Source organism: Ahaetulla prasina, chromosome 2 (genome assembly GCF_028640845.1).
Source record: "Ahaetulla prasina isolate Xishuangbanna chromosome 2, ASM2864084v1, whole genome shotgun sequence".
NCBI lineage: Eukaryota > Metazoa > Chordata > Lepidosauria > Squamata > Colubridae > Ahaetulla > Ahaetulla prasina.
The window spans coordinates 17,998,831-18,022,811 of NC_080540.1; the positions used below are offsets into that span (position 1 = coordinate 17,998,831).

At 39.4% G+C, this 23,981-nt stretch overlaps 1 protein-coding gene across 2 annotated transcripts in view; it reads right to left on the bottom strand.

Moving 5' to 3' along the window:
• Positions 1-12,380: 12,380 nt before the first annotated feature.
• Positions 12,381-23,981, bottom strand: part of LOC131191675 (acetylcholinesterase-like) — a 28,889-nt gene continuing 17,288 nt past the window's right edge. The window contains exons 1-5 of one of the 2 annotated variants that reach the window (XM_058170058.1): positions 19,037-19,329; positions 16,537-18,067; positions 15,179-15,333; positions 14,595-14,643; positions 12,381-12,854 (exon numbers count right to left, since the gene is read on the bottom strand). In XM_058170058.1, the coding sequence (XP_058026041.1) occupies positions 14,609-14,643; positions 15,179-15,333; positions 16,537-18,041 (1,695 nt within the window). In that variant the 5' untranslated portion in view covers positions 18,042-18,067; positions 19,037-19,329 and the 3' untranslated portion in view covers positions 12,381-12,854; positions 14,595-14,608. Of the gene's footprint in view, positions 12,855-14,594; positions 14,644-15,178; positions 15,334-16,536; positions 18,068-19,036; positions 19,330-23,981 lie in introns of those variants that run through there. The other variant, XM_058170061.1, reaches the window with a different exon arrangement.

Genomic DNA, 23,981 nt, shown 5'->3' on the forward strand with positions numbered 1-23,981 from the left:
GAATAAAAAAAGAAAACAACAAACCAGTGTAGGTTGCAACAAAGGAAGAAAAGAAAAACATGTCCATTCCTTTCTTCTCAGTCCTATAGCCTGAGTGGTGTAATGGCGAAGGCACTAGGCTAGAATGAGGAAACCCAGGTTCTAGTCCAAGGGTGTCAAACTCGATTTCATTGAGGGCCACAACAGGGTTGTATCTGACCTCAGAGGGCCAGGGTGAGCGTGGCCAGCTCGACATCACTCGTGTTGGGGGTGCCAGTAATGACCCAAGTGCTCTACCAGCGAAAATGGGCTCCTGAGCTCCGTTTTCACTGGCAGAGGCAACATGGGCTGGTCCTTCACTGTTTCCAGGGCGGTCCCATGGGTCAGATCTAAGCACCCCACAGGCCAGATCCGGCTCGTGAGCCTTGAGTTTGACACCCCTGTTCTAGTTTCTATTTAACCATGGAAGCTTCCAGGAGGAGACAGGCGCTTGGTCCAAGGATAGGGTACGAATGAGACCCTGAGGGATGGAATGGGAGAATTGGGTGGGAGGTTTAATTTACCCTCAAATCTCACTGCAAGACTTTGGACCAATCCATCTCTAACTCTTGAGGGACAAAATGAGTCTTGTGCTGCTACAAATGCGTACCATATAAAAATACTAAATTTTGGTGGGTCTAAAATGAACCTATATTAGGTTCTTGGAAGATGTGGAGATACTTGTCCCATAGATTTGTTCCTCATTGTGTTAGGAGATTTCAACAGTGCTTACTTAAACACGAACTACCAAAATATTTCAGCATGTCAACTGTCTTACTAGAGGCAGGAATACGTTAAACCACTGGTACACAACATTAGAATATGCTTATCGGTCTTTACCACGAACAGCTGTGGGACATTCTGATCGTTGTATGATTCACCTTGTACCTGTTTATAGACAAAAGGCTTAAAACTGCAAAACCAACAATTAAATCAGTGAAGTCTTGGACTGAGGGGCAACATTAAAGCTACAGGCTTGCCTTGATTGCATAGGTCTTTTGTGAAGACCTATGTGTGCTGATCAAAAACCTGTGAATATACAGTTCCAAGTTACATATACAAACCTTGATTCACAGCTAAACTCAAGCAGCTACATTGTGTTAAAGAGGAAGCCTAGGAGGAAAAGAGATAGAATGCTGTGCAATCAGGCCAGAAATGGATTAACAAGGCAGATCAGAGCAGCAAAAAGAAGCTGCTCTGAAAAGCTGAGGAATCAGCTCTCAACAAATGATCCAGCAAATGTGTCAAAAACTCTTATCACTGGTTACCGCAAACCCCCTGGCAGCTGATGAAAATGTCTTTTGCTGTAGGTTTGAGGAAACTACTGTCAACTATCACCACTGTCTCCATCTCAGATACACAACAACAGACAAGCCTCCTCCCATCCCTTTGGGGCCCTCATCTCTGGTGATCACAGAAAATGATGTGCAAGGTCTATTTCACAGACAAAAGCCTGGAAAAGCACCAGGCCCAGACAAGATAACTCCTTCTTGCTTGAAAGCTTGTGCTGAACAACTGGCTCCCATCTTCACCCAAACATTTAATATATCTCTAGACATGTGTTATGTTTCTTCTTGCTTCGAACACTCTACTATCATCCCAGTGCCAAAGCCACAACTACTGAAGGATAAGTGAGCCCTCCACTTTTGGTATAATAGTTCATTTTCTACAAGTGGTAAATCAGAATCCTCAATTTTATTTTCAGCAAGATTTAGGGGACATCGATGTGTTATTAATACATGGCTGAATGTATTAATCGGATAACTGGGTTAGGGTTAAGATGGCTTGCAGGAACTGCTCTGCTGTTTTGTTTTGTTTTTAAGAACTTTGAAGACCAGCAGGTGAAGCTAAAAGCCAAATAGTGACCCAGACAGTTGGTCACATGCTGTAAGTTAAGGAAAAGATTTACCAGAACACATAAATTAAGCTCAGGACTTTATAATCAGCATGAAAACCATTTCTATAATTTTTTTATAACACACAAAACTCATGGTCCTCCTTTCCCCAAAACCCATTCTTGATTCCATTTTTTGCAGCTTAATTTAGAGTACTGTTTCCAATTCTTGGCAATTTTATTGATGGTTCAGCAATATGGAGTGTCAATCCTTGAATTCCACAGCCAATGGCCATTGATGTAAATTTCGAGAAATTGACAAGATTGGAAACTCGATTTCATTGAGGGCCACAACAGGGTTGTATCTGACCTCAGAGGGCCAGGGTGAGCGTGGCCAGCTCGACATCACTCGTGTTGGGGGTGCCAGTAATGAGCCAAGTGCTCTACCAGCGAAAATGGGCTCCTGAGCTCCGTTTTCACTGGCAGAGGCAACATGGGCTGGTCCTTCACTGTTTCCAGGGCGGTCCCATGGGTCAGATCTAAGCACCCCACAGGCCAGATCCGGCTCGTGAGCCTTGAGTTTGACACCCCTGTTCTAGTTTCTATTTAACCATGGAAGCTTCCAGGAGGAGACAGGCGCTTGGTCCAAGGATAGGGTACGAATGAGACCCTGAGGGATGGAATGGGAGAATTGGGTGGGAGGTTTAATTTACCCTCAAATCTCACTGCAAGACTTTGGACCAATCCATCTCTAACTCTTGAGGGACAAAATGAGTCTTGTGCTGCTACAAATGCGTACCATATAAAAATACTAAATTTTGGTGGGTCTAAAATGAACCTATATTAGGTTCTTGAAAGATGTGGAGATACTTGTCCCATAGATTTGTTCCTCATTGTGTTAGGAGATTTCAACAGTGCTTACTTAAACACGAACTACCAAAATATTTCAGCATGTCAACTGTCTTACTAGAGGCAGGAATACGTTAAACCACTGGTACACAACATTAGAATATGCTTATCGGTCTTTACCACGAACAGCTGTGGGACATTCTGATCGTTGTATGATTCACCTTGTACCTGTTTATAGACAAAAGGCTTAAAACTGCAAAACCAACAATTAAATCAGTGAAGTCTTGGACTGAGGGGCAACATTAAAGCTACAGGCTTGCCTTGATTGCATAGGTCTTTTGTGAAGACCTATGTGTGCTGATCAAAAACCTGTGAATATACAGTTCCAAGTTACATATACAAACCTTGATTCACAGCTAAACTCAAGCAGCTACATTGTACCAAAGAGGAAGCCTAGGAGGAAAAGAGATAGAATGCTGTGCAATCAGGCCAGAAATGTATTAACAAGGCAGATCAGAGCAGCAAAAAGAAGCTGCTCTGAAAAGCTGAGGAATCAGCTCTCAACAAATGATCCAGCAAATGTGTCAAAAACTTTTATCACTGGTTACCGCAAACCCCCTGGCAGCTGATGAAAATGTCTTTTGCTGTAGGTTTGAGGAAACTACTGTCAACTATCACCACTGTCTCCATTTCAGATACACAACAACAGACAAGCCTCCTCCCATCCCTTTGGGGCCCTCATCTCTGGTGATCACAGAAATAGCGCAGGCTGGTAAAGCCTGTTATTAAGAACACAAAGCCTGCAATTACTGCAGGTTCAAGCCCGGCCCAAGGTTGACTCAGCCTTCCATCCTTTATAAGGTAGGTAAAATGAGGACCCAGATTGTTGGGGGGGCAATTAGTTGACTTTGTAAAATATACAAATAGAATGAGACTATTGCCTTATACACTGTAAGCCGCCCTGAGTCTTCGGAGAAGGGCGAGGTATAAATGTAAACAAAAACAAAAAAAATGATGTGCAAGGTCTATTTCACAGACAAAAGCCTGGAAAAGCACCAGGCCCAGACAAGATAACTCCTTCTTGCTTGAAAGCTTGTGCTGAACAACTGGCTCCCATCTTCACCCAAATATTTAATATATCTCTAGACATGTGTTATGTTTCTTCTTGCTTCGAACACTCTACTATCATCCCAGTGCCAAAGCCACAACTACTGAAGGATAAGTGAGCCCTCCACTTTTGGTATAATAGTTCATTTTCTACAAGTGGTAAATCAGAATCCTCAATTTTATTTTCAGCAAGATTTAGGGGACATCGATGTGTTATTAATACATGGCTGAATGTATTAATCGGATAACTGGGTTAGGGTTAAGATGGCTTGCAGGAACTGCTCTGCTGTTTTGTTTTGTTTTTAAGAACTTTGAAGACCAGCAGGTGAAGCTAAAAGCCAAATAGTGACCCAGACAGTTGGTCACATGCTGTAAGTTAAGGAAAAGATTTACCAGAACACATAAATTAAGCTCAGGACTTTATAATCAGCATGAAAACCATTTCTATAATTTTTTTATAACACACAAAACTCATGGTCCTCCTTTCCCCAAAACCCATTCTTGATTCCATTTTTTGCAGCTTAATTTAGAGTACTGTTTCCAATTCTTGGCAATTTTATTGATGGTTCAGCAATATGGAGTGTCAATCCTTGAATTCCACAGCCAATGGCCATTGATGTAAATTTCCGAGAAATTGACAAGATTGGAAACTCGATTGCAGAAAATACTTCAACAATAGAGCAGTCAATGCCTGGAATGCACTATCTGACTCTGTGGTTTCATCCCCAACCCCCCCCCCCAAACTTAGACTGTCTACTGTAGACCTCACCCCATTCCTAAGAGGTCTGTAAGGGGCGTGCATAAGAGCACCAGAGTGCCTACTGTCCAGGTCCTAATGTTTCCTCTGTTTGTATCTATTTTATGTATTCAACTCATGCTTATTGATTTAGAAATAATAAAACTTTTTGGTGATTGCCAGCAGATGGCACCATTGAGATGATCTTGGAGTTGGATTTGGTGAATGCCTGGAGATAATTTTGCATTGGATTTCTGTACTATGAGTAACTCTGAAAGCCTATTAGCTTATTAGCCCAATGGACAGCAAGGCAAGAGCTAAATCAATAATTCAACAATCTATTAATTCGGGGCTTCCGGTTTGGCTCCGCTGTGTTAATGGCGGCAATTTCAGTCCGCCCGTTCTTTGTGATTCTGTGAGAGCTGTTTAGACAGTGCTAATCTTCTGTCAACAGCTCGTAAATCTCTGCCTCGGGCAAAGAGGGGGAGATGAGCATTTGAACTGAAGTTTGAGCCCCCAAGAAAAGCCCCAGAATGATTTCTGGTGGTTTGATGGGAAACGCTCCTTCGATAGTTCAAAAAAGCTCCAGAGTCCAGAACGCCTCTGCAAAAGCAGAGCAAAACGCAGCGTCCATCTCCGTGACTGAAGAGGATTTATGATAAATTTTCAACACGGAAGAATCGAAAGCAGGAAGGCTGGCATTTGCTTGTAAGATGATTTTAACTCCCTGACAGAGAAGTTATTTGAAGAGTGGAGATGAAGAAAGATGGCGTTTTGTTTTTTGAAAGTGAAAGCTAAGGAAATGCTGATTACAATTGCTGGTGAGGAACCTCTAAGAAGAAAATAACAAGATTTTTTTCTAAATGGAATTCTTTTTTAAAAAAATCTATTTCTTTTATTATCTTTTTTTACAGTGTTTAAGAAGAAAAATTTATTGGGTTTTTTTTCTTTTATTCCTCCCCCTCCTTTTTTTTCTTTTTCTTCTTCTTCTTGATATTACTTAGTTTAAAAATGGCTTTTAAGCAAAGAGATTTAACCACTTCTAAATTATTGGAAATATCTTCACTTCAGGTACGGAAATTGAAAGAAGATATTAAAGACAGTCTAAGGAATTTTTTACAGGAGCTTATGGAGGCTCATCTTTCAGAAATAGATCAAAATTTAATGAAATGGAGAGAGAAATACTGGATTTTAAAGATTTGGTGGAAGAGCAGAGTAAGGAGATGAAAAAATTAAAGGAATCAATTACTCCATTATTGTTATCTAGTACACAGACAGAAGAAAGACTGAATGAATTTAACCAAATTAATTTAGATTTGCAAAGGAAAATAGATGAAGTTCAAATTAATTTGAATTTAGAAAATAAAATAGATGATATTCAGGTTAAGGCTGATAAGGCAGAGGAAGAAAGGGTTATATTACAATATAAATTAATGGAATATGCTATAAGGGTAAGGGTTTAAGAGAATTTAAAGAGGAAAATTTGAAAGAGATTTTATTCAGGCCCTTGCCCAGATAGAGGAATGGAACCAGAAGATTTTGAAGTTAATATTGAAAAAATTTATCGTGTTAATTCCTAGTGGGCAAGGCAGAAGTGTTTAGCGAGAGATGTGGTTATTTATTTTACAAATAAGAGGATTAGGTATGGAATTTTGCAAGCATTTTATAAAAATAAATTTCAAATATTAGGACAAGATATAATAATGATGAAGGAAATTCCTCCTAAAATGTTAAGAAAGAGAAAGAATTTGCCTTTCTGGTGGATGAGCTTAAGAAACATCAGATATATTTTAGATGGGAGGTTCCAGCAGGTTTAACACTGAATTATAAAGGAAAAAGTATTTTCTCAATACAATTTGTAAAGCACGAGATTTTTATACTAATGTATTAAAGATTGGGAATTCTTTGTTAACAGATGTTAAGTTGAATGGTGAATAGATGGTTGAAAATGTGTAAGATAGAAGAAGGAGGAGAATGTTTAACTTTATTAAATATGATTATGGTTAATTTTTGTAAATGACTTATTGTGGATATAAATGTGTAATTTTAGGGGTACTATATGATATATTAAAGGTATAAAGGAATAGGAAGATGGAATATTGTTTAATTTTGGAGGATAGATAGTAAAATTTAGGAACTTGGATTAAATATTATATTTAAGAGATGGATGTAATGTTAATTAGAATGTAATTGTTATAATAGATATATTGTGGATGATATAGGTGTAATTTTAACAATGTTATTTGACATAAGTAAGGTAAAGTGAAGATTTTAATTATTACAATTGACACTTTGGATATTTGTAATATTATTTGTTGTATATATAAATGTTAAAGATGTGAAAAGATGGACTATTGCTTACCCTGAAGGTTGGACAGAAAAATTAAAGAAACTAAGTCGGAAATATGAACTATTTTTGAGAGATTGCTAAGGAAGAAAGACATTTTAGAAGAAACCTTGGTGAATATTGGAAGATGGAATGTTGTTTTGATATTGATTGATGAAGGTTGGATATTAAAACTACGTACTTTATTCAAGAATAAACACTAACTCAATTGGAAACTTTGGAGAATTCTAGGAGTGGAATGGTCTGATATATAATGGAGTGGAAGAAAAGTATCTTCTTTGTCTTTGGAAGGGAGTGGAGGTTTTAAGGAACGACTATGGATTATGATTTGTGCTAGATTTTAATTTTGTTGTTAGTTTTATACCCTGTACTCGGTTCTCGGAAGTCCTGGGGGTGGGGAGGAAGGAAGGGAGGGAGGGGTAGAAAATGGATTGATAGTTAATGTACAAAGATGATTGAAGATGTATAATTAATGTAAGATCGGACCTGCCTGGTTACTACTTTAGAATGAAGGGAAAGAAGGAGAAGAGAGAAGGAGGAAAGAGAAGAGGAGGAGGAGGAAAAGGAAGGAAGGAAGAGGGAAGAGGGAAAAGAAAGGAATAGGGAGGAAAGAGGAGAGGATGTAGATAAGAGAGGGGGAGGATGGTTATGGAAAGTAGAAGAAGGTAAAGAAGGAGAGTAAAAGGAAAAGGAAGGGGGTGGTGACCAGGCAGATCCGATTAATTGTATATGAGGGTACATTAAATATGTTATTGGATATGTTATTGGATAAGAATGTCAAAATAAAACTTTTTAAAACAAAAAAAAAACAATCTATTAATTCACATAATTAAGTGTTGAAGCAAATTGACAAAAAGATAAAGAGTTTTATTGAGTTGAGTTAAGGGAGTTCCCTCTTCTCTTTCACAGAAACATCATGTTCACAAACAATTAAAACTATGATTTAACAGGTGCATATGAGGATTAAAAAGCTTAAACAAATGATCCAATCAGTAGGTTCATAGCAGCATTAACGGATATTAGAATTCCTGCCTTCTCACTTTAAGGTATCTAGTAAATATTGCTGGGTGCAGAAATGGCATAATTTGGCATGCAGCTTCGATTTTGTACAAGAAAGCGTATGTTTTTAACTACATACCTTTTAACTACATACTTGGAATTTACTGTATATCTAGTACTTGGAATATGCCAACAGGATAATATAATTATATGCTTTGTGCCCTTATTATGGCTAAAAGGTAACACTGCAGCATTGGAAAGATAAATGTATTGCCCCTTTCACTCTATGGATTAAAGACCAGATTGCATTTATAAGATAAAATAACCTTTATTCTCACTTTTTCTGTGTACACACTGGCACACATTCAAAATGACATTTGGATACTGTGAAGCCTCCTCCCAGAAGGTAACAAAGAAAATCGCTCATGGAGAGGATGTGTAAACCTCTCCGTTTAAACCTCATTTTAAAAAACATACAGTATGCTTTTAAAGTAATGGACTATTACTGGATACAAAGAATGTATCCCGTGAAATTTTTATGATATTTACTGATATTTTTAGAGCACAAAAAATAAGAATAGAATAGAATAGAATAGAATAGAATAGAATAGAATAGAATAGAATAGAATAGAATAGAATAGAATAGAATAGAATAGAATAGAACAATTCTTTATTGGGGGAATTTGTCTCCAGTGCATAAACTCTCAGTGTACATACAAGCAACAAGTTATAAATCATGATCATAATCACCATAATATACATTGATCAGAAATCATAACACTTAGTGATAGTCATAAGATACTAAATAAGCAAACAACATAAATTATACTAGGATCCTAAATGAAATAATTAATATAAATCATTAGATACAAGCAAAAAAGCTATAGTCATAAGAAGATAAGGAAATAGGTAATAGGAAAGATGAGAAGGATAATAGTAATATAGGCTACTAGGTGGTTTGACATCCCAGGGACATAAGACAATGTTGTGGGAATTAGTTGTTTAGCAGAGTAATGGTATTGGGGGGGATTTGTCCTTGTGTCTAATTGTTTTGGCATGCAATGCCCATAGTGTCATCTTAATATAGAATAGAATAAAAAATTTTATTGGCCAAGTGTGATTGGATACACAACGAATTTGTCTTGGTGCATATGCTCTCAGTGTACATAAAAGATACCTTCATCAAGGTACAACACTTACAACACTTAATGATAGTCATAGGATACAAATAAGCAATTAGGAAACAATATCAATATAAATTATAAGGATACAAGCAACAAAGTTACAGTCATACAGTCATAAGTGGAAGGAGATGGGTGATGAGAGCAATGAGAAGATTAATAGTAGTGCAGATTTAATAAATAGTGTAGAGGGAATTATTTGTTAAGCAGACTAATGGCGTTCGGGGGGAAATTGTTCTTGTGTCTAGTTGTTCTGTTGTGCAGTGCTCTATAGCGTCATTTTGAGGGTAGGAGTTGAAACTGTTTATGTCCAGGATGTGAGGGGTCTGTAAATATTTTCATAGCCCTCTTTTTGACTCTTGCAGTATACAGGTCCTCAATGGAAGGCAGGTTGGTAGCACTTGTTTTTTCTGCAGTTCTAATTATCCTCTGAAGTCTGTGTCTGTCTTGTTGGGTTGCAGAACCAAACCAGACAGTTATAGAGGTGCAAATGACAGACTCAATAATTCCTCTGTAGAACTGGATCAGCAGTTCCTTGGGCAGTTTGAGCTTGCTGAGTTGGTGCAGAAAGAACATTCTTTGTTGTGCTTTTTTGATGACATTTTTGATGTTAGCTGTCCATTTTAGATCTTGCGATATGGTAGAATCTAGAAATTTGAAGGTTTCTACTGTTGATATTGTGTTGCCTGGTATTGTGAGAGGTGGAAGTATGGAAGGGTTTCTCCTAAAGTCTACCACCATTTCTACGGTTTTGAGTGTGTTCCGTTCCAGATTGTTCTGGTTGCACCACGAGGCTAGTCATTCAACCTCCCGTCTGTATGAGGATTCATCATTGTCTCAAATGAAACCAATCACTATTATGTCACCTGCAAACTTCAGTAGTTTAACAAATGGATCGTTAGAGATGCAGTCATTGATATACAGAGAGAAGAGAAGTGGGGAGAGCACACAGCCTTGGGGGGCCCCTGTGCTAATTGTACAGGTATCTGATGTGATCTTGCTTAGCTTCACCTGCTGCTTCCTGTTTGTTAGGAAGCTTATGATCCACTTACAAGTCTGTTCCGGTACCTGTAGCTGGTTTAGCTTAGTTAGAAGAGTGTCTTGAATGATGGTATTGAATGCTGAGCTAAAGTCTACAAAGAGGACTCTTGCATAGGTCTCTGGAGATTCAAGATGTTGTAGGATATATACAGTATACAGGTCCTCAATGGAAGGCAGGCTGGTTGCAGTGATTTTTTCTGCAGTCCCAATTATCTGTTGAAGTCTGTGTCTGTCTTGTTTGCTTGCAATGCCAAACCAGACAGTTATAGAGGTGCAAATGGCAGACTCAATAATTGCTCTATAGAACTTAATAGCAGGTCCTTGGGAAGGCTGAGCTTTCTGAGTTGGCTGAGGAAGAACATTATTTGTTGTGCTTTTTTGATGACATTGTTGATGTTAGGTAAGAGTAGGATGAACACTTAAAATACATAAATAGTAAGATAAAGAAGAGGTAACACTATTACATCCAGACTTAGATGATTTAGATTTAATAATATAATTTGAAAGCACAGATGATGTCAAATTCCAGGTGGTAACTGTTAACACTAACAATCCCTTCCCTTTTTTGTGTGAATCAATCACATGGTTTCAGCCACCATCCTGGCTTTTATGACACACACACACACATGGAAGGAGGTGTTATCTGTCTACCATACTACCCTCGCAAAAATGTGAGCAGTTACTTCGTAGTATATGTTTGGCCTAGTGGTTATTCCTTTTTCCCTAAGGGATTTCTTGGACCTTTTCGTCAGTTCGGAGTTGGTAGAACCCTCCCCTGAGTCTCAAGCTTTCTAAGGGGATTTTTCAGTAAGGGGGATTTCTCGGATCTTTCTATAGGCTCGGAGCTTGACCAAACTCTCCCTTTTTCCTAAGGGATTTCTCAGATCTCCCCTGTCAGCTTGAAGTTGGTCAGAACCTTCCCCTGCACTTCAGACTTTTATTTCACCAGTCACATTCCTTTTAAAGTGATTGTCTCTGGCTTGTCTCCTCTTGAAGAACCAGTACTGCCGATTGGATCTCTGCACTCACTTCGAAGGCAAACCTCTAGTGGGAATTTCCCTCGTCTCATTCACACAGACATAAGGCAACATTCCACTCCCAACCTCACCTAGCAGAGTAAAATCTTCCCCACTACGTGGTTCAAGCCTCTTTAATTAAGCCGTTCAGGTCTGGCTGGAATCAGAATCCGCCGATGTCTGACCAGGCCGATGTCACTGGTTCAAACTTGCCAGGAGCGCTCTTGACGTCATCTCTGGTACTCGCCAGTTTCTTCCATCCACTGTGGTGAAGGCCGCTGCCAAGCCTCAAGAGGGTTCAGCTTGTGGGAAACGGAATACTGCCATCTCGAAGGAAAACGGTGCCTCTGAGTCCCTGTCCCTGTTTGGGCGCCAGAAATGTAAAGTCTGGCTATGCACATAATATAATATAATATAATATAATATAATATATAATATAATATAATATAATATAATATAATTAATATAATATAATATAATATAATATAATATAATATAATATAATATAATATAATATAATATAATATAATATAATATAATATAATATAATATAATATAATAATATAATATAATATAATATAACAATAGAGTTGGAAGGGACCTTGGAGGCCTTCTAGTCCAACCCCCTGCCCAGGCAGGGAACCCTACACCATCTCAGTCAGATGGTTATCCAACATCTTCTTAAAAATTTCCAGTGTTGGAGCATTCACAACTTCTGCAGATCGTTAGTCGTTAAGTCGTTAAGCCAACAATGAGCCAAAAGAACTTAAGTGGAGGCTTGTGAGAAAGAATCAGCGTTTAATTTTGATCAAAAGTAAAAAGTTGGGTAAACCATTCCAAACATATACAAAAAGAGACATGTAAGGAAAGGCCATACCTCAGAGAAGGTATGGCATCCTTTTTATACTGTTAAAAGCGCCAGTTAAGTCCCCAATTCCAGCCTCCTAATTTAAGTTTCTATCCAATAGCCCTGCAAAGGATAAATGCCTCCCAATTACTCTTATCTCATCCTTGAGTATTCCTTTGTTCTCCCAATAGGCCACTAGGCCTCCTGGTGCTGCAGGAATGGAACTGAGAGCTTAACAACACAGATCAAAGGTGTAAGTTGTAGGGTTGAGGTGTAAGTTGTCCCCCGGATGATGTATGTGGCTCCAAACTGAGATAAGCACCAGGCTTTGGATGGCAGAAGAAAAACAGGAATAAGATTGATGTGGATTCAGATTGATGGCAGGAACATATCAGATACTTTACAGAGGCCTAATACAGCATATGTTTATTACAGGAAGTTAGTTACAGGAAATACAAATACAAAGGCATAATGTAGCATTTTTGTGTTACAGGAAACAAATGTTTACAGAATAACAAGTTTCTACTAATTTTAGTATTCCAGTATATTATATTCTACTATTATTTATTACATCCTTATTACTATTTCCCTTCATTGTGAAAATAAAAGGATTTTTATCCTAAGAATTCAGACAGTATTTATTAAGATGTTCTTTTTGAGGGAGCAGGATTAATTAAAAGCCTGTCTCAAATCAAGATATAACAAATTACTCCTAGCAATTTATTATTTTAACAGCAAAAGTGATGTGGGTTTTAGTTGTATCCTTATTTGTCTTCCAACTTCCCACCAGCCTGAAAGGACAATGGATGCTTCTGGAAGGTTCTCTGGTGCAGCTTGTCATCATTTCCCCAGGCTTTAAAGAGAAGTCTGGATTGATTCCTGAGAGAAATAAACAGACAACCGTTATTCTGAAGCCAACAAAACTATAGTGAGGTTTTCAAATGGTGCCTTTGAGATATGGGTGCCATTTTCAAAGAGGTTCAACCTAAGTGGCAGCCTTTCATAGTAGGCCAGTTCAAGACACAGGCAGAGCAGAGATTCCAGGATGCTGTTCTCTTTAATTAGTTAGAATAAGAGAATTTGATTTATTTTTGTTTATTATATATATTTTGCCTTTATTATTTTTACAAATAACCCAAGGTGGAGAACATACCCCTCATTCCTTCCTCCTCCTATTTTCCCCAAAACAACAATCCTGTGAGGTGAGTTGGGCTGAGAGAGAGTGACTAGTCTAAAGTCAGCCTATTTAGTATAAAGGGAACACACAGCACCTTAGATGGGTTTTTGAGATTAAGGCATCAGACTAAATGCTATCAGACTGTGAGTGCTAATTCTACCTTTCTGACTTTCATGGCTAAGGTAGGATTAGAACTCACAGTTTCCTGATATCTAGCCTGGTGCCTTTATCTTAACCTTAAAAGTCCACCTAAGGTGCTCTGTATTTCCCTTATACTCAACATGGCGGAGTTTATGGAATCAAAATGCAGGACCCAAAGCACACAATCAAGGTTCGCTGCAGTATTTACCATTAACAGTATGCAATGGAGAAATTCCCTCGAGAAAATAGTGGGAGGAACTCTTGCAGAGAAAAGGATGCTGTCAGGCTTGTCCCAGCTTGGATGATTAGGAAAGAAAGACCCTCAAATCCATTTGTAGCAAAAGGTATACTTTTACTAAAGTCAAGTAGTTACAGTGCAAGAAAAGCCGGATCTGAGTATTCCTGCGCAAAGCCTGCCTTTTCCCCTTCTCCCAGGTCCTCCCATCATGACCAGTTTTAAGACTCCAATAATATTAGGAGTTTTGGTAACAGCTTTAAGGTTTGGTGCCTCTTTGGTGGAGTTTCACATTCCATTCTCATGCTCATGATGTTGTTCCAGATTGACACCTCCAGTTTCTGTCATCCTGTCATCCCCCTTCCTTACGCCCCCATTCTCCCCCTCCCCCACATTTTATGGCAGGATACCAGCAAAGTGAAGTAGGCTGAAGCCATTACAATGGCAGACCTGACAGATTCACTCATATTTATACATTTCAAAATGGAGGGGGATTTATATGCATGCATACACATTGGTAATTAATAACCTAACTTATCTCAAGTAACTTCCTGCCCTTCTGTTAACTAGAGAGGACAATGGTCTTCCTTAGAAGAAATATTTGCATCTTGAGATTCAGGGGTGCCTATGGGAAAGTTCGGATAACATTTATCACTGCGCTACAAGGACACCTTCCCAATGTCTCCATTTGTCTATTAAATAGTCCCATTCATCTGAAATCTGATTTCCCCCACAGGCTGAATTCCATTCTTATGCTTTCTCTGTCTCAGCACTGAGTAATCTTCTCTGTAAGTTACTCTTGGTGGCTCCTTCCTTCCTTCCTTCCCTCCCTATGCCCAAGATCTATATTTGTTTATGCTGAGATCTAGAGGTTTCTCTCTTCCACAAAGGCCATTGGCATCAGCTTGGAGAGCTTCCATTTCACACATTGAAGCTGAGCCACAAAAGTGCTACTTAAAAATGGTTTAGATTGCCAGTGTGAAACTACTATTTAGAAAGAAGTCTAGCCCCTTCTGAAATCATCCAACTTTATCTCAATTACTACAACCAAGAACTGGATTCTTACCTTCTGTCTTCTTCTTAGTCTGATGAAAGAAAATCACATTGGGACACCTCTGCAGAACAATGAAAATATTTATTAAATATATATCAAAACATTATTGTTTGTCATATGGTCAGCCAGATGTTTAGACTGGATTTAACATTTTTTGTCCACCTTCTCCGTCCTTCACAAAAAACTGGAATATTAAAATTATCATTGCAGGATGTAAGCTATTCCAGATAAAGCTGCCTTTTACAATTGCCTGAGAGGAATTTTGTCAGTGACGATGGTGGTCAAGCAGTGATCCAGATATTTTGGAATTCGTTGTTGTTGTTGTTGTTGTTGTTGTTGTTGTCTTTATGTGAGCAACTAAGGCTTACTTAGAGGACATTACTAGAGACCTAACACTTGGGATATCATAAAATATGCTTGCTCTACAAAATGTATCACTAGCATTACAAAATTGCCAAGTGTAAAATCAAATGAGTATGTGTCAGCAAAGAGTGGCAATAAAATCAATTTTTAGAGATTGCTTTATGAGTGAGATGGGCGATCTCTTTCATCAACCAGTACTCCCTTCCAAAGGCAGAACTAAAAGCTGAACTTACGTGTCTCTTCAGCCTTTGAAAAAAGCCTCTTTAAAAAATCACAGTGTTCTATCACTCTTTCCTGGAATGGCTCTGTGTTAAGAAGGAAGAGATTCTGTTCTTTGGCATTATAGAGTGGCCACTTATTCTTGCTGGCTGCGGACCGAGTGGGATTCCTATGGAGGAAGAAAAGGACATTGATGGAAACTAATCAAGGAAAGAACCAACCTAGAAATAAGGAGAAATTTCCTGACCATGAGAACAATTGACCAGTGGAACAGCTTGCCTTCAGAAGCTATGTATGCTTCATCGCTGGAGGTTTTTAAGAGGAGACTGGACGGCCATTTGTCCAGAATGGAATCGAGTCTCCAGCTTGAGCAGGAGGTTGGTCTAGAAGACCTCCAAGGTCCCTTCCAACTCTGTCATTCTGATGTAGCTCTTTCCCAAATGAGACTGGTTTTGACTTGAGAAACTATAACCAAGGGGAACTCCCAAAGGGGACTTTGAGGGAGGGAGGGATTTTGGCTTAGTGAAATCTCTTGGGTCTCCTCCTTCCTGATCCAAACCCAGGTCAGCTCCTCATAGAGTCTTGGATCTGCCAGTCCCAATCCTCACACCCTGGGCACCCTCCCTCTTGTGAGTTTCCCCTTCCCTACTTACTCCCTTCCAAGCCTTTGCTCGTTCTCTTAATGGAAGGGTAATGCTCTGTTTCTTATCTCCCTTTTTGCCTCCTTTATTCCACTTGGGGAAATAATGTGCCCTGGAATATGTGTGATACCACTGAACTCATAAAAGAACAATTATCTATAAGTGACATTATTAAGAATCCTTAAAAATTTTATGGTTGTTTCCAGTACAGGTAGTCCTTGACATATAACTATTCATTTAACATTCATTCAAGGTTACAATAGCACTGAAAAAAGGTGACTTACAACTGGTTCTTGCACGTTATCAAAATTTGGCTGCTTGGCAACTGGCATATATTTACAATGGCTGCAATGTCCCGGGGTCACATGATCACCATTTGCAACCTTTCCAGCTGATTTTCAACAAGCAAAGTTAGTGAAGGAAACTGGATTCACAAAATCATATATTGTACTTAACAGTTACAGTGATTTGCTTAATAACTGTGGTAAGAAAGGTTTTTAAATTGGGCATGATTCACCTAACAACTGTCTTGCTTAGCAACAGAGATTCTAGTCCCAACTATGGTCGTAAATCATGAATTACTTGTATTAACGCAACCTGTAACATACGCAAAGAATAGCGTGCATTACTTTTATGGCTTCATTGCTTTAGATATAAAGTGCCTTTGTTGAAGGGAAAGGCTTTCTTTGGATTTAAAATACAAATTTATAGAAATAAAGTGAACTACTTGCCCAGTTCTGGCAAACTCTGCCCAGTAGTGCATCATCTTACGGCTCAGCCTGGCTTCAGCCTCTGTGAATGTTCGATTGAAAGGCAGCGCTGATTTAAGGGTTCCAAAAACAAAAGGAATCTCAGCACCGTGAGATGCTCCAATCCATTCAGGCCAAACTGACCATGAAGGGCGATGTGCGAATAAATAGGCATATACTGGACTCCCAGTTTTCCTGATATTTCCTGCAGCTTCCCTTATTGGGCATGCAAAGATCCGATCTGTATAGAAGTGGGACAGAGCGGAGCGGTATTTCTCTGGGCCGTGATTTCCTTCACTGTACTTGAGTGCAATAGTCTGAATAAAATCTTCAGTTGCATTTGGCACCAACAGCTGTATCCCTTTCAGAAGCTGCTCCTGATTGATGAGATTGTGAGTGATGTTAGGGAAAAAAAAGTGGACAAATATGGCCATTTCATCAGAGGTTTCACCTATGAGGAGAGGTTTGACCTGAATTTGCCCCTCCTCCATGAGCTTTTCTGGTTCACCAAGCAAAAACTCCCCATCTGTGGTTGGCCTGAAGGGAAAATTTACAAGTTTACCTTTTAAGAACAGAGATATTTCATGCCGAATAAGTTCAGAAACATTTTTTGTTTGCAGACAATGCACTATGCTGGTATTATTGTCCTCAGAGCAACCTAGCAGATGAACAAATTCCAGTGCTTTTTGTTTGGCTTCTTCAGGAGACCTCCAAGCCCAGAAGGCATTGGCTGTTCCGCTCTGGATCACTGCTTGGGCAAAAAGGTCCTGGCTTTTTGGCGCAAGAAGATGGAAATTCACAGAAGCTCCTCCAGCACTCTGGCCAAAAATGGTCACCCGAGAAGGATCTCCCCCAAAGGCAGCTGCATTCTCTTTTATCCACTTCAGGGCCAGCTGTTGGTCCCATAAGCCTAGGTTCCCTGGAGCAGCTGGTGGCAAGTACAGAAAGCCCAGGGCTCCTAGGCGATAATTGATGGTGACTACAATGACGTTCTCAGTGGCAGCCAAAGATGACCCATTGAACACGTCCACAGAAGACGTGCCTCCTAAATATCCTCCTCCGTGTATCCAGACCAAAACAGGGACTGGTGAAGAAGGTTGTGGATGTGGCACCCAGATGTTGAGGGAAAGGCAATCTTCTGACAGTGGTGTTTTAGGAGACCATATCTCTGCTTCAGGGTCTTCCAGGAAAATAAATTGAGAACAGGAATTGCCAAAACTGGTGGCTTCCAGTGTTTGCTTCCATGGCTGATGTGGAAGAGGTTTCTGGAAACGCAACTTCCCCAGGGGAGGCTCAGCATAAGGAATGCCTAGATAGGCTGTCACAGATCCAAGGCCACCCAGGAACTGCTTGCCCTTAATAGGACCACTGCTGGTTATGACCACTGTGTCTCCCTTAGATGTAGAACTGGAGGCTAATGGAAAGGGATGGAGGAGGAGGAGGAGGAGGAGGCAGCACGAGAGAGACGAGCATAGCAGACAAGGCATTGCAACAGTAGGACGAGTCGGTGGACCTGGAAAAAGTTACAATCAATATGAGATTATTCCACTTATTGTATAAGCACACCTTATAGGTTCTCCTGCTTGACCAGGAGGCTGGAGTAGAAACCTCCAAAGTCAACTTCCAGCTCTATTCTATTCTATTCCTGAGGGGCTGTCAAGAGAAGAGGGGATTGACCTAATCTCCAAAGCACCTAAGAGCAAATAACAGATAGAAGCTTATCAAAGCTTATTAAAGCTTATTAATTGAGATCAGTGAGAACAATTAATTAGTGGAACAGCTTGCCTCCAGAAGTTGTGGGAAGAGATTGAACAGCCATTTGGCTGTCATTGTATAGGATCTTTTGCTTAAGCAGGAATTGGATTAGAAGACCTCCAAGGTCCATTCCAACTCTGATATTCTCTAATCTTGTAAACTTAAAAATGCTTTTTATCTTTCCAGAATGTTGCTGCATTGTATGAAATGAGATGTATTGCCATTTTTAAAAGCTCAGTTGTTTATCCTGCCAGCCAACCAACCTCTCTATTTTAGTCTCTAGCTTCTGGATGAAATTTATACATTTATTTAATATCCTGCCTTTATTATTTTTATAAACAACTCAAGGGGATGAACATTTATAATACTCCTTCCTCTTCCTATTTTCCCCACAACAACAACTCTGTGTGGTGAGTTAGGCTGAGAGAAAGTGACCAGCCCAAAATCCCCTAGCTGGTTTTTAAGGCTAAGGCAGAACTAGAAATCATTGTTTCTGGTTCCTAGTCTGGTGCCTTAACCACTAGACCAAACTCTCTCTCCTTCCCTCCCTCTCATAATAGCTAGATATACAGAAAGAACTTAAACTAAGCAAAGGACATGTAGATAATCAAGGAAAGGGACTAGATTCACTTTCACCTTTTTCTTAACTTTCCTTTAAAAAAAACAACTTAGTGCCAATATGCAGAAAAATAAAATGAAGAAAAATAAATAGCTGTTAATTACCTACCTTTAATGGCTGGCAAGGGATGGTCTCTTCTTTTAGAACATTTTGATTTTTTTGCTAGCAGCTAGTTTTATAGTCTTCGCAAGAGGAAATGACAGTTCTTCAAAATTTCTTCAAAGCCAGTGTGATACAGTTGTGCAACTGGTTTTACAAAGCCAGCCTCCAAGTTAGTAAATAATGTTTGCCCAAGTGGGATGGGAGACCAGCTTATTCCTTAGTTACGATCATCAGTAGTCAATTGGTACTTGAAGTTGCCCATAGGATAGTTAGCTGAGAGGTGTTTTTAGCCAGACTTAGCAATGGAGGTGGCCATTTCTGCTCTTTACTTCTCAATCTGTTTCTGTAAGCTTAGCTGCAGGTGTTTACGGCAACTCTTGAGGAAGAAGTCAGGTGTCTGGATTGGGAAAGTAGTCGGAAGGAGCTGTGGATGGATAATTCACTCTATGCAACAGAATGAATCATCCCAGGATATGGTGATGAGTTCCTAAATGATTCACAACTAGATTGTTGACGAAGGTGCATTTAAATAAAACGTTGTACATAGCTTTGGAGCCCCTTTGTAGGCCATCAGGCTCTTCTCCTGTCATTAGAAATGAGAGACCATATTTCATTGGGAACTAAATGTTTGGGTTTCACCAGTGGTGGGATTCAAATAATTTAACAACCGGTTCTCTGCCCTAATGATTTCTTCCAACAACCAGTTCACCAAACTGCTCAAAAAGTTAACAACCGGTTCTCCCAAAGTGATGCGAACTGGCTGAATCCCAACAATGGGTTTCACTCATTTTGTTTCTATCTCTCCAAGTCCAAGTTGCACACCAATTTCCTATGTCCCACCCATATTGTTAGTCCACTCACTCTCTAGACCTGGAAAGAAGAAGCTGGGGAAGAGGGGAGGAGAGGAGGAGGAGGAGGAGGAGAAGGGCACTGATATAGTTTATCAGCTGATTTCCCAAAGAGGCCATTAGGGGGTGGCTCACGAACTAGCATTCTAAGGTCCATTTTATAATTTATGTCACCGTTATTGTGCGTTTTGTAACAGAAGCCCAAAGTGACCTACTTATTGCTCCCTCCTCCTGTCACAACAATCCTGTGAGGTAGTTTGGCCTGAGGGAGAATGAATGGTTCTCCAAGGTACTTCCATGATTGAGAGGCGACTAGAACCTGGGTTTCCCTGCTCCTCATCCAACATCTTAACCCCTGGACAATATAATCATTGTTTTTTTGGGGGGGGAAACAAGTTTTATTAGAATTTTTCTTTCATCTTTCATATTTTATGAACAGAGTGTTGACCGGGTGACATCGTACATCTTATACATAATATCTTTATAATCTATTCTAATCTTCCCATTTTTTTCCATATTTATCTCTTTTATATAATCCTTTATCACAAATTAATCATTTTTCACCATACCTTATTATTTCAACTTCTGCCATGTTGGTCTTTTTTCAAATCCATTTTACATCATACCTCTGTTTCCAATTTCAGCCATAATATTCTCTTTCCATATATCTTTCTCTTATCTTATTTTCTTCTTGGTACATAAACAATATCACTATCCGCCCTTAATTCCTAATCTCTTACAATAACATCAATTAATTATCTTATTTCTCCATTTTAACATCGTCTCTTAATTTAAATTGTCTTCAAAATTAAACCAAATTGCCATTTCACATTTCATCTGCTATTCTGTTTTACTATGAGCAATATACATCATCATATTCAAATGTGACATAAAAACTCTTTAACTTGGTTGACCATCCACAATTAATAATATTAATGCAAGTCCCTTAAACCTTCAATCTACTTAATCTTAATTAATCTTAATCTTAATCTTAAATCTATTAATATATACCTTATTTTCCTTCCTCTTTTCCACTAATCTTCCCCTCTTTAACCATTTTCCCTCGGTCTCTCCAAAATTCCAATTCTTGTTAATTTTCTCCTTTTATCCCATTCTATTTTTCTTTATATATATATATATGTATTGTATCTTTTCTTCTGAATCCTTTTTCTCACTTTTAAGTATATTATTTGAATAGTTCTCCCCAAGCTTTCTCCTAATCTCTTTACCCCTTTATTCCCTCTTTACCATTTGATTGATTCTTTTGGGGGGACATTCCTTTCTCTTACTTTCTCTTCTATCTTCCACCAAGTATTGCAGTACTCTCTACCAGCAGATGCCTCGCTTAAATCCACAGTACTCTTAAGCCAATTAATTGTCAAAACTGTCAAAAATACTTTAAATCCACATAAAAAATACTTTTCCTCGGGTTCTTTTCTTTTGTTATTTTTAGTTTCTCCAAATCCAATTGTTAATGCAAAAACCTTCTTGGGCTAGTATGTTTTAGCCTCCGCTTTGTCCTTCTCCCTCCATGGAATTTCTCAAATGCCAATTAGCCACTCATTTCACCTCCGGGACACCTTTTAATGTCCAAATTCAAATTTTTCTTTTACTTGTGAGCTGGCCAATCATTCACCCAGTTCCAGCACTCTGTTCAAACACTGCTCCTGCACAAAAGCTTATTCTGGTTGCCCCAGCTTTAGAGCGGTCATTTTGCAATAGCCGCCACCCCCACGGCCAGTCCGAAGAGCTGTCTCTGGCCTATCAAGGAACTTGCCCATTCCTCTTGGTCATCCAAGATATCTCTCCTTCTGTTGTGTCTCGCCCACTTTCACCGCAGCCGGGGCCTTCTTATCTGCTTCCGAACGCTGAGGAATGTCCTAGTATGCCTCCCGGCCCCAGCCCTGGCTCCATGCCCAGACAGGCTAAGGAGGAAGAAGTACCTCCAGCCCCCAGCTCTGGCTCCATGCCCAGGCAAACGGAGCAACTAGACCCCCTCCCCCTCCCCCACAGCATGTGAGCCTGAGGAAGGTCAATTGCCAACAGCTGCAGACTGGTGTGACCCTCGCTTCAGAAGAATTGATAGGCGGCGGTGACAGAAGGAGGGGAGGGGCAGGCCTGGATAAGTGCTGAGTCATGGAGCCACACCCCATGGCCTATATAAAGGATCTGCTTTCTGGCATTCTCTGAGTCAGGCAAAGTCTAACATATCTTGCTGAAGTCACTTTCTGGTCTCCTGCCTGTCTTGAGAACTTTGCTAGGACTTTGGCAGAGCTGCAGAGGCACGCCTGATTCGGATTTCCCTGACCCGGTCGTCAGTGGAGGAGTGGGACACGACACCTTCTTCATCATCTCTACAGGATGGTTCCGGTCCAAAGACATCCCCCTCCCCCCTGACAGCAATTTGTCCAGCTGGATTTTCATGGAGCTCATCGGAGCCCGCTATTTTTCCAGCCAGTCTCACTGCGATGCTTCCAGTCTCTTGACATTCTGTTTGACTATCCTGCTCATGGAATTTGCCTAATATATTTTAAAGCCTTCTGGGCCAATGGCCTTCAACTTGTAACCAATGAATTCTATACAAGAGTTTTACGCAATATGAAAAATGTTGATTTTTTTCCCCTTAAATTCATAAATAAACATGAATGAAGAGTGAACACAATTGCAGTGGTGCATCTGAATCAGCCAATCAGATTCCACAGTGTGTCTGGGCATCTGTCTGTCTTCCCAGCAAGAGTCTCCGTGAAAGTTAAAACTTGATAGGAGCAAAGAAATAGTTAGAGATGGTGAGGATTTTAAAATTCCTATGACTGATTATGCGAGTCTAATGTAACTACACCTCACAGAAGCAATGAGTGATTAGCGTATAGAATTGTGTCAGGAAGTTCCATATATGATGACAATAATTGACTAACATACTTTGTCAAGTTAATTAGGAAAGCAAAAGAAAGTTCTTTGTCTTCCAATGAGTCTACAACCATTTCCAGACTTACCTGATTTTGGGTTTACCAGACAAGGCAGGAAAAAGTGATTTTTTTTCTCCAGATTCCAAATTTATTTTATTTTATTTATTTATTTATTTATTTTGTCACAACAGTATATATAAGCATAAGCATGAAAGTAACTATATAATATATAAGCATACATATATATATAAGCATAAGCATGTAATAACTATATTAATTGGATATAATGAAAGAAAACAATAGGACAGGAACGGTAGGCACGTTTGTGTTCTTACGTTTGTGGCCCTTACCGACCTCTTAGGAATGGGGTGAGGTCAATAGTAGACAGTTTTTGGTTAAAGCTTTGGGGATTTTGAGAAGAGACCACAGAGTCAGGTAGTGTGTTCCAAGCATTAACAACTCTGTTACGGAAGTCATATTTTCTGCAATCAAGATTGAAGCGGTTAACATTAAGCTTAAATCTATTGTTTGCTCTTATATTGTTGTGATTGAAGCTGAAGTAGTCTTCAACAGAAGGACATTGTAATGGATGATTCTATGAGTTAAACTCAGGTCTTGTCGAAGGCGGCGGAGTTCTAAGTTTTCTAAACCCAAGATTTCAAGTCTGGTGGCATAAGGTATTTTGTTGTATTCAGAGGAGTGGAGAACTCTTCTTGTAAAATATTTCTGGACACGTTCAATTGTATTGAACATGTTATAAATTATTAGAGGAGATCTCAGTTTCATCTACTCTTTGCCCACCAAAATGTAGTTTCGGGGCTTATAGATCTCATTAGCATTATTCCTAATGGGTGAATTCCAGATGGTCATGAGGTTCCTTCTTCCAATTCACAGTAAACAACTTAGCATGATGAGTCATGCTAAGACAGAGTTTTATAATAATAATTTATTTCTCAAAATACATGCTTGGTTTTCCACAATTTGCTAAAAATGAGGCATGATTTTTACCCCTTTTCCTTTGAGGTTCTGAATGTTAGATAATTGGCCAGTGGGCTCAGTTATTTCTTCTCCTTTGGCTGAGGAGTAATATCAAAAAGGACTGAAGGAGGAATTCAGCAAATGCCTTGCTGAGCCCCTAATTCAGAGATTAGTGAAAGAAAGAACATGCAGGAGGTGGCCCTCAGAAACTGAAGAGAG